This window comes from Panthera onca, chromosome B4 (assembly GCF_046562875.1).
Source record: "Panthera onca isolate mPanOnc1 chromosome B4, mPanOnc1 haplotype 2, whole genome shotgun sequence".
In the NCBI taxonomy this organism is placed as follows: Eukaryota; Metazoa; Chordata; class Mammalia; order Carnivora; family Felidae; genus Panthera; species Panthera onca.
Window position 1 is genome coordinate 134,343,273 of NC_138345.1, and position 15,620 is coordinate 134,358,892.

The 15,620-nt window shown below is 42.1% G+C and overlaps 1 protein-coding gene across 2 annotated transcripts in view; it reads left to right on the forward strand.

Moving 5' to 3' along the window:
- MEI1 (meiotic double-stranded break formation protein 1) overlaps positions 1-15,620 on the forward strand; it is a 79,023-nt gene that overhangs the window by 18,738 nt on the left and 44,665 nt on the right. For both annotated transcript variants that reach the window (XM_060656217.3, XM_060656218.3), the window contains exons 10-16: positions 221-320; positions 430-564; positions 6,706-6,820; positions 7,867-7,958; positions 8,793-8,934; positions 10,834-10,945; positions 14,819-14,879. In XM_060656217.3, coding sequence (XP_060512200.2) covers positions 221-320; positions 430-564; positions 6,706-6,820; positions 7,867-7,958; positions 8,793-8,934; positions 10,834-10,945; positions 14,819-14,879 — 757 coding nt within the window. The remainder of the gene's footprint in view (positions 1-220; positions 321-429; positions 565-6,705; positions 6,821-7,866; positions 7,959-8,792; positions 8,935-10,833; positions 10,946-14,818; positions 14,880-15,620) is intronic.

The window sequence follows — 15,620 nt, forward strand, 5'->3', positions numbered from 1 at the left end:
ATGGCTTGTGCTGGGTTTCAGGGAGACGGAGATGAATCAGATAAGGGCCTGCCCTCAAAGATCTCACAGTCCCATCCCATCAGTTCAACCTTGTCAGGGCCTCTCCATGAGGGGTCACCAGCAAAAATATGCTACCCAGAACCTCTTACTTCTCCTGGGCAGGCATTGAAGAAACTACCAACTACTGATCCTTGGCCTCTGCCATGTCATTTTGAAATAGGGATTGAGTCAGTGGTGAGGAGCCTACAGGGAAGCCTGCGGATGAACAACACAGAGCTACATAAGGAGGGCCTGCTGCTTTTTGCTGAGATCCTCACTCGGTGAGCAAAGTGATGTGAAATTGACCTGTAGGAGCCAGACTGGAGAAGGAAAGAAGGTGGAGTCAGTGATAGGCATTCACTTACTCATTGCTCATTTACCATTTCTTAGGCAGCCAGAGGAGATCAAACTGTTCACAAGCTCAACCATGTGTAGAGATGCTGGCCGTGCCCTCCAAGAGGCAGTAAATAGCCCTGTGCTGGAAGTGGCTGCTGAGGCAGTGAAGGCCATTTCTGCCTTTCTGAGGTGAGAGACCCAGGTGGGCTGAACTTTCTACCTCTGCGTGTCCCGCAGGCCAGGTCAAGTCAGGGAAGCTTCTGGGAGGTACTTGTCCTTTGGGTCAGGGAATCAATCAATCTTCCTTCCTTCCTTCCTTCCTTCCTTCTTTCCTTCCTTCCTTCCTATTTATTTATTTCAATAAAATATATATATATATATATATACATATATATATATTTTTTTTTTCCAGGAATAGACTTTAGTGATTCATCACTTACATTTAACACCCAGTGCTCTTCCCAACCAATGTCCCCCTTAATGCCCCTGATCCCTTTAGCGCTTCCCCCCACCTAACACCCTACCAGCAACCTTCAGTTTGTTCTCTGTATTTAGGAGTCTGTTATGGTTTGTCTCCCTCTCTGTTTTTATATTATTTTTACTTCCCTTCCTATATATTCATCTATTATGTATCTTAAATCCCACATATGAGTGAAATCGTATGATATTTATCTTCTTCTGACTGACTTATTTCACTTAGCATAATACACTCTAGTTCCATCCACGTTGTTGCAAATGGCAAGATTTCATTTTTTTTTCATCGCTGAGTAATATTCCATTAAATATATATACCACATCTTTTTTATCCATTCATCAGTTGATGGACATTTGGGCTCTTTCCATACTTTGGCTATTGTTGATAGTGCTGCTATAAACATTGGGGTGCATGTGCCCCTTCGAATCAGCATTTTTGTGTCCTTTGAATAATTATCTAGTAGTGCAGTTGCTGGGTTGTAGGATAGTTCTATTTTTAACTTTTTGAGGAACCTCCATACTTTTTTCCAGTGTGGCTGCACCAGTTTGCATTCCCACAAGCAGTGCAAAAGGGTTCCCCTTTCCCCGCATTCTCGCCAACATCTGTTGTTGCCTGAGTTGTTAATTTTAACCATTCTGACAGGTGTGAGTTGGTATCTCATTGTAGTTTTGATTTGTATTTCCCTGATGATGGATGATGTTGACCATTTTTTCATGTGTCTGTTAGCCTTCTGGATGTCTTCTTTGGAAAAGTATCCATTCATTTCTTTTGCCCATTTCACTAGTTTTTTTTTTTTTTTTTTTTTTTTTTTTTGGGTGTTGAGTTTGATAAGTTCTTTATCTTATATGTCATTTGCAAATATCTTCTCCCATTCCATCGGTTGCCTTTTAGTTTTGCTTATTGTTTCCTTTGCTGTGCAGAAGCTTTTTATCTTGATGAGGTCCCAATAGTTCACTTTTGCTTTTGTTTCCCTTGCCTCCGGAGACATGTCAAGTAAGAAGTTGCTGTGGCCGAGGTCAGAGGTTGTTGCCTGTTCTGTCCTCTAGGATTTTGATGGCTTCCTGTCTTACATTTAGGTCTTTCATACATCTTGAGTTTATTTTGTGTATGGTGTAAGAAAGTGGTTCCAGGTTCATTCTTCTGCATGTTGCTGTCCAGTTTCCCAGCACCATTTGCTGAAGAGGCTTTTTTCCTTGGATATTCTTTCCTGCTTTGTCAAAGAGTAGTTGGCCATATGTTTGTGGGTCGATTTCTGGGTTCTCTATTCTGTTCCATTGATCTATGTGTCTGTTTTTGTGCCAGTACCATACTGTCTTGATGATTACAGCTTTGTAATATAACTTGAAGTCTGGAATTGTGATGCCTCCTGCTTTGGTTTTCTTTTTCAAGATTGCTTTGGCTATTCGGGGTCTTTTCTGGTTCCATACAAGTTTTAGGGTTGTTTTTTCTAGCTCTGTGAAGAATGCTGGTGTTATTTTGATAGGGATTGCATTGAATATGTAGATTGCTTTGGGTAGTGTTGACATTTTAACAATATTTGTTCTTCCAATCCATGAGCATGGAATGTTTTTCCATTTTTTTGTGTGTCATCTTCAATTTCTTTAATAAGCTTTCTATAGTTTTTAGTATATATATTTTTCACCTCTTTGGTTAGGTTTATTCCTAGGTATTTTATGGTTTTTGGTGCAAGGGAAATTTTCATGAATTTTTTCTTTCCAGTACGTTATTTACTCTGTTCTCTCTTTCTGGAACTGCCATTCCAATGTTGGACATTCTGGATGGGTCCTTTAATTTTCTTTGTTTTCTGAAAGCTTTTCTTTTTTTTTTTTTTCATTATGCACTAGTTTCTGGGAAATTTTATTGACTTTATGTTTCTTGAAATTTTTTTTAATGTTTATTTTTGAAAAAGTGAGAGAAAGCGTGAGTGGGGGAGGAGCAGAGAGAGATGCACACACAGAATCTGAAGCAGGCTCCAGGCTCTAAGCTGTCAGCCCAGAGCCTGATGCAGGGCTCGAACTCACGAGCTGTGAGATCATGACCTGAGCTGAAGTCAGACACTCAACTGACTGAGCCACCCAGGTGCCCCAGTTGACTTTATCTTTCAGCCCTTCATTTGTGTGTTTTATTTCTGCTTTCATATTTAATTTGGAAGAGTTCTTTCCAATTCTCTGCATTTTTTTAAATTTTAAAAATGTTTATTTATTTATTTTGAGAGAAAGAGAGCACATGAGTGGGGGAGGGTCAGAGAGAGAGGAAGAGAGAGAGAATCCCAAGCAGACTTTGTGCTGTCAGCACAGAGCCTGATGTGGTGTTTGGACCCACAAACCATGAGGTCATGATCTGAGCTGAAATCAAGATCAGATGCTTAACCAACTGAGCCACCCAGGTACCCCTTAATTTTTTTTTAAGTAAGCTCTATGCCCAATGTGGGGTTTGAACTCATGACCCTGAGATCAAGAATCGCATACTCCACTGAGCCAGCCAGACACCCCATCTGCATGTCTTTACATAGCATTTTATTCTATTTATTTCATGGATGTAATTTTTTAAAACTTTTAGTCAAGATTTTTCTCCTACTTCCTTTCTACTAATTGTTATTTTTGCCTAAAATGTTCTTCCCTAAAATCTTTGCATGAGTGGCTTCTTCCCATTATCATTCAGGTCGCATTCAGAGCATCCTTCCCTAACTAATCCATTAGGCTGTTATATAGCGCCTATCAAACACTTGATGTTCTTGTTTATTCTTTTGTTTTGTGTCTCTCCTCATTATAATAATAATCTCCAAAAGATCAGGGACCATGTCAGTTCTTTTACTATAAGCCTCATTTCTGGAAGATAGTGTATAAATGAAGGATGTCAAAATAGATGGTAAGACTAAGAGATCTTAGGGTCAGGATGGAAATTATAACTTAGAAAGATGCTGGATATCTTGAAAAAAAAGTAATGGAGGAAACTTGAATAAATTCTGTTTCCATGTTTTCCCTTCTAAAACTGTAACAAAGTAATATATTCAAATAGTAAAAAATAAAATATACAGGTATATAATGGAAAAGAACAGTCTCCTGTCCCCACTTCCTAAAGGAAACTAACTTTAATTCATTTTGGTTTTAATTCTGGTGATTATCTCCCTACATCTAAACAATATGCTTATAATGGTGCTACTTTGTCAATTTAGGACATTATTCATTGAATCACCAGTAAGAAAGACCAAGATTTAGTTCATGTTATTTTGTCTTCTCTACATTTCCTTGGCATTTTTGCCAACATAATATTTTATGTTTTCAAACCTTTAAATAGTATACTTAAAACTTGTATTTCTTGTTCCCTCAACTTGAAGAGCTTTGTCTTGACTCCCCACTTGGTTAGCCGAGTATATTAGCATACAACTTTTCCTTTCTCCTCTCCTCTCTACCTTCTACTTCTCAATGTCAGCCAGCTGTACCTTTAATTTTACATGGTAAAGGTTAATATTTATAGTCTCTTTGTGACTATATTGAAGTCTTTGTGATTTGACTCTAGGTTGGTTCTAAAAATGGAAGCAAAAAATAACATTTATATTACAATGACTTCAGTCTGTCTCTTTTCCCCCTTTGTCCTTTCCTGGATTTGAATCTCTAAATCTGGGGCATGAATCTCAGTGAGGGTGAGATGAGAAACCAATCGAGTAACAAAGGTACAGAATAAGAGCAGTGTCAATTAGAGGTGTTCATGCAGAACTGGAGGTCTCCCAGGAGGCTAGTGTTATAGGGGACTGGTAGCTCCTTTCAGGCAGGAGGTGGATGATGAGAGAAATTTAGATTTGTGGAAGGACCATGTGGGTGGGGAAGTATAGGGATTACTTAGGGTACAGTAGCTAGTCTAGCTAGCAGGTTGTGTGAAGGGAGTAGTGCGTGAAGAAGCTGGGAAAGCTGAGTAGGTCAGAACTGTGGAGAGTGCTAGGGAGGAGGCGGTTATTAATCCTAAGATGATTTTACTTTTCATGTTAGTTTCCTAGAAGGTTTACTGAGGTGTTCCCTCTGAGGGAGAGTGTGGTTCAGTGGGTCTCTGGGAAGCACAACTGGAAGGAGGAATGAGGAGGGAGAATTGCTGAAAAGAATTTAAAGATGGTGGAACTAGGGATTGACAATCAGTGTAGGGTAGAAGCTTAGAGCTCCTAGAAGTGAAGAAAAAAAGGGAAATCAAGCCTTAACTGTATGCAGTGAACTGAGTGCCTGTTAGAAGGCCCAACAGATAGGGGCGCCTGGGTGGCGCAGTCGGTTAAGCGTCCGACTTCAGCCAGGTCACCATCTCGCGGTCCGTGAGTTCGAGCCCCGCGTCAGGCTCTGGGCTGATGGCTCGGAGCCTGGAGCCTGTTTCCGATTCTGTGTCTCCCTCTCTCTCTGCCCCTCCCCCGTTCATGCTCTGTCTCTCTCTGTCCCAAAAATAAATAAAAAACGTTGAAAAAAAAAAATTAAAAAAAAAAAAAAAGGCCCAACAGATAACTGTTAGTGTTCAAAAAAGGGCCACGGCTGAAGGTTAACATAGGTTTCTCCTGAGTTACCGTGCTGGTTTGAATAGCACCCCTGTAAAATTCATGCTCACCCATAACCTCTGAATGTGACCTTATTTGGGAATAGGGCCTTTGATTGAATTAAAATGAGGTCACACAGTACGGGCTCCTAAATCCAAAGACTGGTGCCCTTATAAGGAGAGGGAGATTCGGACATATAGTAACAGTCACACACAGAGGGAAGGTACCCATGTGAAGAAGACATAGAAATGTAACTTCGGCTGTGAGCCAAAGGATGACAAAGATTGCTGGCAACCATCAGCAGCTGAGGGGGCAAGGCAGGATTCTTCCCTGGAGCCCTTAGAGGGAACCGACGCCTTGATTTCGGCCTTCTGGTCCCCAGAACTATGAGAGCACAAGTTTCTGTTGTTTTAAGCCATGTAGTTCGTGGCAATTTGTTACAGCATCCCTAGGCATCAAATGCAGCTACCTTATACCCTGTCAAGTAGTCATTCATTCATTTAACATCTTTTTAAAAATTTATCATCAGTTTATAATGCATCTAGCTCTGTTTAGGTAGCTGGACTCTGGCCTCTTGGAGCTTACAATTAGACTAGTCAATGACTCTTGCCTTCCTGAATCTATGGAATATGAAGGTTCAAATGGACCCTAAGTGTTACTTTCTGTATTTATCCCATACTCACAATGATTGAATCTCCAAAAGTAGTTTCTAGTTTTTGCTTATAGTTTCTAAGAATGGGGAGTCACTCCTCCTAGATTTTCCCCTTTACCTCTATAGAGTTTGACTCTTAGAACGTTCTTCCCTATTCTGAAATAAAGTCTGAGTCCTGATAACATTTACCTGTTGATTGTGGTTTTCCTTATCAAGGTAACAGAGCAAATTTGATCTCTCTTCTCCAAGAGAGCTTATCACTAAGTTGAGGACAGTGGCCATATACATCTCTTGATGCGCCTTCAGTTCTAGATAGTACTTCTTCACCAGGAGGTTCTTCTCTGTGAGGAAACCCTGTCTACTTAATAACAACAATAATAGTCATAGCTGCCATTTATAAGGGCTTACTATCTATTAAGCATCATTCTAAGTGTTTTATCTAATTTGATCCTTAAAATAATTTTATGAGGAAAGTACTATGATCTCTCATTTAATAGATGAGAAAACTGAGGGTTAGGGAGGATGAGGAATCTGCACAAAGTCATGCAGCTAGACAAGTGTTGGAACAAGTATTTTTATCAGGTCAAATCCTGGACCCATCACACTGCCCCCCTCCCCCTTGCCTGAGAACCTGAGGGTATCTTGGACCACCTTTACCTTACCCTAAGCCTGCCTTTGTCTCTCTGGCTGCAGGAAGGACCACCAGAGTGCTCTCCCTGTGCAGTATAGGGAACTGCGGGCCTTGCTTGAAGCCATGCTGAACCGGTGTGCAGATTTTTCCCAGACTCCACTGAACAGGAGGCCCCTGGTCAGTACACTGCATGCAGCTTGTTCCTTCTGAAGATCATGCTATAATGTGTTTTAAGAAGATAATTGCCTTACCTTTTTTTGACTCTTTGTAGCTTTTTCTCATGCACACATATCTATAATGAGATTTTTTTTTCCCTCACTGCAGAGCTTTAAAGCTTAATAACTGCTATCCTCGTTTTTAAAGATTTGGAAACTGAAGCCACAGGATTAAATAATTTTTCTCTAAGGCCCAAAATTAGCAAGTACCTGAATTTGGATAGTAAATCCCAGGGTATTTGTACCCAAACCTACTACACTATACCACTTTGTCTTTTATATCATCCAAGCAGTTATGGTAAACGTGCTCTCAAAATTATTTAAGGGTGGATTCACTAGAATCTTAGAAAGAATCTGACTGGTATGCAATGTATTGCAATTATTGGCTTTTAATGGTTCATGGACTGAACATAGCAGAAGGGATACAGTTAATGTGAATGCTGGTTATGTCTTTCAAAATTAACTTTGAAAACTAAGCTTTGCATACGTGATGGGGTGGGAGTTTCATGTGTGTTGGAGCAACTGATATGGGTATTATAGCCAGTTAGACTAATGTCCAACAGCCTGTGACAGCTTATGTGTGTGTGTATATATATATATATGTATATATATATATATATATACATATATATATATATACATATATATATTCTATTATATATATATAAAATACGTATATAAATATATATATAATATAATATATATATATATATATAATAGAATGTGTGTGTGTGTGTGTGTATATATATGTATACATAAAATAGAACAAGAGCCAGTCCTGTGGTTCACAGGGGGACAGATGGTTAATGTTCCCTCTTCTACCATTTTTAAAAGAGCTATTAGGTGACTAGATTTGTGAGGATATAATCAAGATGCCCTGGAAAGTGTTAGGTGTGTGGGAATGCCAGACTCCAGTGTGAGAGGAAGAGGTCTATAGTCCTCTAAGCACAGATTGAGACACAGAGTAGATACTTGACTAACAGTGCCCACCTCTCCTTCTCACCTCAGGGCCATGCCTCCAGTAGAGATTCGAACAAGGCCATTCTGCGAAGGGGAAAGTTCCTCCTGAGCACTCTGGAGGGATTTAGAAATGCCTGCAGGTGAGGGACCCTCTGTGGTCTGAGGCAGTATTATAGAGGGTGGGAGTGGAAAAGAGTCAGATGAAGGATGAAATTCTAGAAGCATCACTTGATTTCTGATGCTTTGCTGCATAGTGAGGACTTTGGCTGGGGCAGAGGTTGGAGATGTGTGTATGTGGAGGGGTGTGTAGAGGTGATTTGAGGAAGAGGAGCAGGAGTAGGAGACTTCTAAAGATTCCCTCCTGGTGAAGTTTTTGTTACTATACAATGAGTCTCCTTGTACGTGTCTCATTTGGCTTTGTTCTTCTTCCCAAATGACGAAGCCCTATAGGTGTTTGCTGAATGCCGGTTGGACTAATTTAGTTCATATTAACAAAATTTGTCATATCTACTCTATGTCAGGCCTGTGGCTAGACAGTGGGAGTAGAAAGATAAATCAGATTGCCCTTTGCCCACAAGGACCTCACGGTGTCTTGGGGAAGAGGCAGTTTTGCATATATATATATATATATATGTGGAATTCATTAGCTTGTCACAATGTGGGGAAGGCATTCCTGGTAGAGCAGCATATATAAAGGGAAAGAGATATAAAACAGCAAGTAGCATGGTATGTTCAGGGAAGTACATGTGATAAGGTAGAAGAATCATGTATTATGAGAGAGGGGGTGGGGAGCACAAAACTGGAGAGGCATCCAAGGACCAGGTCCTCCCTCATTGAGTCCTCTTACATTTTCTCCAGATCTGCTGATGGGGATACTTTCCCTGGACCCTGAGCTCAGGCTTCCCTCTGAGAGGATGCTTCTAACCTTTATGTTGTATAGGTAGTATGGATATGCTCACACATTGATTTCTTAGGTTGGCTATGGAATTCCAGAGCGAGCCTTCAGCCCACGAGAATCCATTCACAGCTCCTGGAGCCGAGAAGGAAGACACTTTGGAGGCCTTCTCAGAATTTCTTCTCAGTGCCTGTGACTCCCTTTGTATCCCCATGGTGATGGTGGGTTCCCCTGGGGCACACATAGCATGAAGTTTGTAGAGGAGAATGTGAGGTTGAGCCAAGCCGAGAGACATAAGGCAGCGAGTACTCAACCAGACCTTCGGAGGGTCTCAGTAGTGCTGTTCCTCAGCCAGTTTTCCTTTTCTTAAAAAAAAAGAAAACGAAGCGTGGGGCACCTGGCTGTCTCATTTAGTGGAGAGTGTGATTCTTGGTCTTGGGGTTATGGGTTTGAGCCCCCCATTGGGTGTAGTGATTACTTAAAAATTTTTTAAAAATCTTAACCGCCCCCCACCAAAAACCCAAGATGTAGTGTTTCATTGTAAACCAACAGATGCCTCTTAAGTAAAAGTAGAAAGCAGTAACAATAAAATAAATAGGTAGTGTTTATGGAGTGATAAATGCTTCGTATTCATTACCTAATTTGATCATCCCAATGACTGTGTGAGATGGGTGCTATAATATCCCCAAGTGAAAGATGAGGTTGTCTTGTTACAACAGTTGCAAAGCAAGTGCACAACAGTGCTGAGATCTGAACCCATGCATTCTTATGATTAGTAAAGAGCAGTGGTGAATGTCTGATTTAGGCCTCACTAAAGAACCCATATGTATTCTGTAAAATGAGATTTGGCCATTCTGAAGAGACACCTGGTCCTAAAGAGCTTCGTTTTGAGCTGACTTGAGATAGTGGTGGTAGGGAGATCTGGGTCCGGAGCTGCTGACTGCTCTGATGACTTTGGAGGAGTCCTCTCCTCTTTGAGGTTTGGTCATCCTGTGAACCTGTGAGAGGTCCCTTTTAGTCAGGGCACCTCCAAATACCTACTAGGAACAGTAGGTGGCAGCAGGGAGGCATCCTCTGGTTCTGGGGACAGAGAACCTCTTTGAAGAAGCCTTTGAGCCAGCATGCCTGCCAGGTGGGTAACTGTCAGAAGCCATGGGCTGCATGCATGCTCTGATTGGTACTCAGGAGCAGTAACACTTGGGCACTTCACATTGGTTTCCTCATCTGCTCTGCCTTCTTCCTAGACTTAGGAAGCGTTAAGAGTCAGATCTAGAACTAGAGGATAGAATTGTATTATTCTTGCTTTCTACTTTTCCATATTTTACACATTTCTTTAATGAGCATTATTACCTTTCTAATTAAAATTTTTTTTTGGTTTAAAAACCAAAGGAAATGAGGCGCCTGAGTGGCTCTGTCAGTTAGGTGTCTGACTCTTGATTTCAGCCTAGGTCCTGATCTCATGGTCATAAATTCAAGCCCTGTGTTGGACTCCATGCTGGGCATGAAGCCTACTTAAGAAAAAAAATAAAAGGAAAGATATCTATAAGAATCATGTCTCTGATATCCAAGCTTTTACAGGTAGGGAAATGAGACACCAAGAGGGGAGGGGGTGGCTGACCCACGGGCACACAGCAACTTTGTGTAGAGCTTGGTCTTGAATCCAGGTTTCTCTACTCTTAATCCAGAGCTCTGTCTGCTACATCAGGCTGCCTCATGACTGACTGTTCAAAGATCACATGAAAAATAAATGTGAAGACAGTTTGTAAAGTATATGATTATTACTAAATGGCTATAGTCATAGGAACTTGAGTGTTATTGTGCATTATAGTTTAAAAAGTACTTTTTACACATCAGATCTCATTTGTTTCCAGGAGGTAGGCCATGTTTTATTCTTTTTGGTACAGAGGCCCAGAAAGGTAATATGTCTTACACAACTTATTAAGTGGTGGATATAACTCTTGGATGCAAGCTTGTGACTTCAGGTTCCCTAGCTTTTCTTGTGCCCTTCAAGTGAAAGGGGTTGGTCTGTTGTTGCTTGATTTGATGCCAGTTTTGCTGATGCTTTCTTCTTCAGAGGCTCAGTCCTGGTGGGCTGTGTTCTCCCTCTTCGTTCTTTGCAGAGGCACTCAGAGCAGGCCACCCAACCAAACTTGATGGAAGTTTTCCTCTCGATTCTACACAGTCTCTTTGTCATCGTTCCCCACATGAAGGAAAAATTCTCCAAGAAGCTCGGTAGGCAAGTATGGAAGTTGGGAGGGAGGCAGGTGCTTATGCTCAAAGAGAGCATAACCTGTGGGCAGGAGGTTTACATAATCACTCAGAATCAATATCTGCACTCTTTCCAGTGTTCAGTGAGAGGGAATACCATTCAACAATCAAAGGTACTAAAAATTAAGTTTTCAAATTTATTGATATTTCTCTCAGAATATCAAGGAGGTTCCAGTTCAGAGTCCACAACGTGCATCTTTCCGCATTGCCCTCATCCTTCACATTCCCTCAGACCTCACAGGATGTTCAGCATCTCTGACTCCTGAGTACTAAATGTCAGAAGTACCCCCCGTTATTGTGACACCTGGAAAACGTCCCCACGTACTTCCACATGCCTTCTGGGGGAGTGGTGGCACTCTGTGAAAGCTGCTGTCTGTGCGCTGAAGTGCCTTCCGGAAACTGAACCCCAGTGGCTATTGACTCCCTTGGCCTTCTCCAGGCCTTCTTGCATCTATTTATTTTCTTCTCTGACTAGCCATTTTGCCTCCTCAAGTGTAAACCTTCCTTTCTCACTTGTCCTGTTGTCACACTATAAATACTTCAACATGTAGAATAAGCCTAGGAGTCAGAGTCAGAGTCTCCTTTATTTTCCTTAGAAAGTAGGAGTGATGGTGAAAATGGGAAGGGGAAAATAGCCAAAAACAGAAAAGGGAGGAGAGAGAAATATAGTAATAACTAATGATAACTAATACTTATGACACTCTTATTATTGTCAGATACTGTTTTAAGTGCCTTACATGTATTAATTCATTTAGTTCTCATAAAAACCCTAGGGAGTAGGTACTAGGATAATCTTCATTCTATGGAGAAGCATACTGAAGCTCAGAGAGGTTGAATAACTTGCCCAGGGTCACACTGGAAGTAGTGTGCCCAGGATTCAAATTCAGAGAATCTGGCTCTGGAGCCTGATTTCTTTCTGCATCTCGATGGTATGCTTGCCTCTTATCATTGCCATTTAATGTCTTCTTTTATTCCTATCACATAGTAGGCAGTGGAAAATCTACCACAAAGGAGTAGCCAGGACTCAGTCATGCAGGGCTTTGTTGGCCATGTGAGGGATCTGGACTTTATCCTAGGAGTTTTGAGTCTAAAAGAAGGCGAGTTATAGTCTCAGCTTTCTGTTTTAGAAAGATCCTTTTTGGATCAGTGTGGACCATGAGTGAGAGGGAGGCAAGACTACAGACAATAGTTTAACCTCTTGCATTAACTCAGGTTGTGATAGGAACTAAACGAAGTGTTGGGAGTGGGTGCAGCAGTTGGATGTGGGGCAGGAGAGAGAGGGAACAGCTCAGGGTAATGCCTTGGGTTTTGGCTGCCATCTAGGTGGATGGTGGTGATTTTTATCAAGAGAAGGCTCACCATAGGAGGATCTGATTTGGAAAGGCAGTAGAGGATGTGATCGGTTTGGGTCAGGATGAGCGTGAGATGCCTGTGAGACGTACCAGCAGAGAGGTTAGGTAGGTGATTGACTGTGTCTGAAGTCAGGGGAAAGATCTGGTCTTTAGATACAGATATGCAAGTCTTCAGTATCTAGCCTTTCATTAACTCAACAAGTACTGATTGGGCACTTACTTCATGAAAGGCGCCGTCCTGGGGCTGAGGATGCAGCAGTGAACAAAATAGAACCCTGTCCTTGTGGGGCCAACTGTCTAGTGGGAAGCAGCTGAAATCCTTCAAGGGAGTGTGTAAAATGAGATGATTAGAGGGAACCAGGACAGAATCAAGGGCAACATTTTAATGGCCACGAGAAGGAGGAAACACTAAAGGACACTGGTAAGGGACAGTTGGAGAAGTAGGGAGAAAACCAGAAGCGTATGACATTAGAAAAGCCAAGCAAGAGAGTTTTGTAGATTTGGGAGTGGTTGATGTGTCAAATGCATCCCAGAGGTCAAGGAAGATGAGGACTGAAATATGTTCATTGGATTTGGCATCATGGAGGCTGTTGGTGACCTTGGCCAGAGCAGTTTCTGTGACATAGTTGGGGTGGATGCCAGACTGTAGTAAACTGAAGAGTGAGTGCAAGGTGAGGCAATACAGACAGGATAGACAGCTCTTTGGGTAAGTTTGGTATGAGAGGAGGTGAGAAATGGGGGTATAATTGGAAGGGAACATGAAATTAGAGGGTTTTTTTACCCTCCAACACTAGAAACACTTATTCTGATTAGTAGCTGATAGAAAGGAGCAATAGAGACCTCCTGCTCCTCAGTAGAGCAAGGTCCTTGGAAAGAAGAAGGGGGCTGGATCCAGAGCTGGGGTGATGAGGGGCATGCCTTTTGCAATTGCCTCACAATTTGATTTGGGATATTGAGGGAGTTTCTGATTAATAGTCTAGGTCATCCTGGGGAGGTCCCTTGTCACAGCTCAGAGGGATCTTTGTTCTGTCCAGGCAAAGAACAGAAGACAGGAAACCCTTAGGAAGCTGAAGCTATTTCTCATAGAAAGTGGAAGTGGGAGCTTCTAGGAGAGAGTGAGAGGCTGTGTGGAAGAGGGGGAAAAAGCAGGACCTTTGTCATTAGCTCTTGTGGGTTGAGATTCTTACCCCCTCCTTTACTTACTTATTGACATTGGACAAATTAATTTTTTGTTTCCAGCGTCTTTAGCTAGACATGGTGATAACAGAATTAAATGAGATTATAATATATATATATATATATATATATATATATATATATATATATATATATGTATGTCTCCTGAATGATTCTACCTCTTAGTTATGACAACTGACCTATACTTCTTTTCTTCCTTCCATCCACTCTTTCTGTCTGCCATACTTCAAGAGCCAAGAAGATCCAGTCTTGGGATGTTGGATGGGTGCAACTTCAGAAGTGTAGATCTCTGGGGGGCAGTGGCAGAGAGGAGGGGGTGTGGAGAATGGTTGTGTACAGGGAGATCTATGCAGATAGAACAGGACTGGGGCCCAACCTGCAAGAGAAAAGAAGGAAGCAGGCAGTGCCAGCCAAGAGGGGGCAGAGGCCCTGAATAGGGGGTGGAGAAACTCTGGGTCCCTGAGATACTGGGCCAAGAGCCCCTTCCAGCAGGAACCCTGTGTGTCCCCTCCCTGGGGGGAGTCATGAGTTGAAGTGTGTCCCAGAAAGTTGCTGTGAAACTCTGAGGGATGAATTTCCTGCCATATGCTTTAGCCCCAGGATAGAACACAGATTGTCCCCAAGTCTGAAGCTGGTGCAGTGGGACCTCTTGATGTTCTTGTCTAGACTCCTGCTTTTATAGGGGCGCAGGATGGGCAGGACAGAAGTCAGATTTGACAGGGAAGCTTGGCGCAGGATGTGGGGAGACTGGGAGGAGGCAGGTAGTGCAGGGGCCTGGGCCAGGGTCATCAACTAACACAGAACCTGTTACCTGACCTCAGGCGTGAGAACCAGTCCTTCCCCACAGGCATTCAGAGATGGGGATAAAGCAGTGACTACCCTTTGTTCTTCCTGAGTCTGAAACTGGGTTATATCTACAACGTTGGAAGAAGGGATAGAACAAGCAGATATGTCTTTCCTAGGTCATTGTCAAACGTCCCAGATTATAATGGAAGATGAACATTTATTCAACACCTACTCCACAGTGCAGTGCTAGGCATTTGTTAGATAGTCTATGTACACTTATCTTACTCAGCTTCACAACAACCTGTGAGGTATAGATATTGAAACCGAGTCGCAGAGAAGTTAAATACGTGTTCCAGGATGACCCTAGTAGTATTGTCGGAGCAAATTTTGAACCTAAGTCTGCATGACTCCAAAATTAGTACTCTTTGGAACCACTCAACTTTGAGAATTTCTGTAACGAGTCTGGTTTAAATTGCTTTCTGCTTTCTTCCTACTTCTGAAGCTTCCTCATCTTTCATACGATTAACCCTGGAACTGAAGGCCAGGTTCTGCAGCAGCCAAAGGTATGTATGGTTTCAGGCGCCGGTGTCCTTGTCGGGACAAGTGGAAATTTCTGACTGGCGTGGTTTAGTCATAGGACCATGGGGAGGATTGACACCATGTCGGAATTGCTCAGCACCTGGTGGTGTGAGCTGGACATGCTCCTGTAGCTTTTATTTCATCTGGTTCTGGTAAGACACTCATTCCATGTGATACTTGGACAGGCACCTGTTACATCAAAACTGGAAGGGCTCTTGGAGATCATTTGTCTAACTCCTCATTTTACAAATGGGGAGACAGAAGCCCTCAGAGGGTAGTGAAAGCAGTGCCCACAAAGACAGAGCCACGTGCTGGTTGCTGCCAGCCCACCATTTCCAGAGGAAATGTAGAGAGGTTCAAAGTCAAGAGGTGGCTACTTCAGTCTCTGTCTTGTTAAGTTTCTAGAGTAATCTTCTGTTCCTTCCCATTTATGATTTGCCAGCTGTCTCTGCATTTACTTGACAGACTCCATTTGTTATTGCCTACAGCCTGCAAGATGACCACAATATAGTATCTAGCTCTCCTTGCATATCTCTGAGTGGAACACCCAGCCTTCAGGAAGGAATACCTTGACTACCCATCTTGGGTTCAACAGCTTCCTTTTTTTTTTTTTTTTTTCCAGGACTCTCAAGGCCTTTCCTGAACTAGGAGCACTTTTTTTGTTTTATGTTTTGTTAAACTGGGGTTCGGTAGCCCTCCCTGATTTATTTTTTCAGTAAAATTTT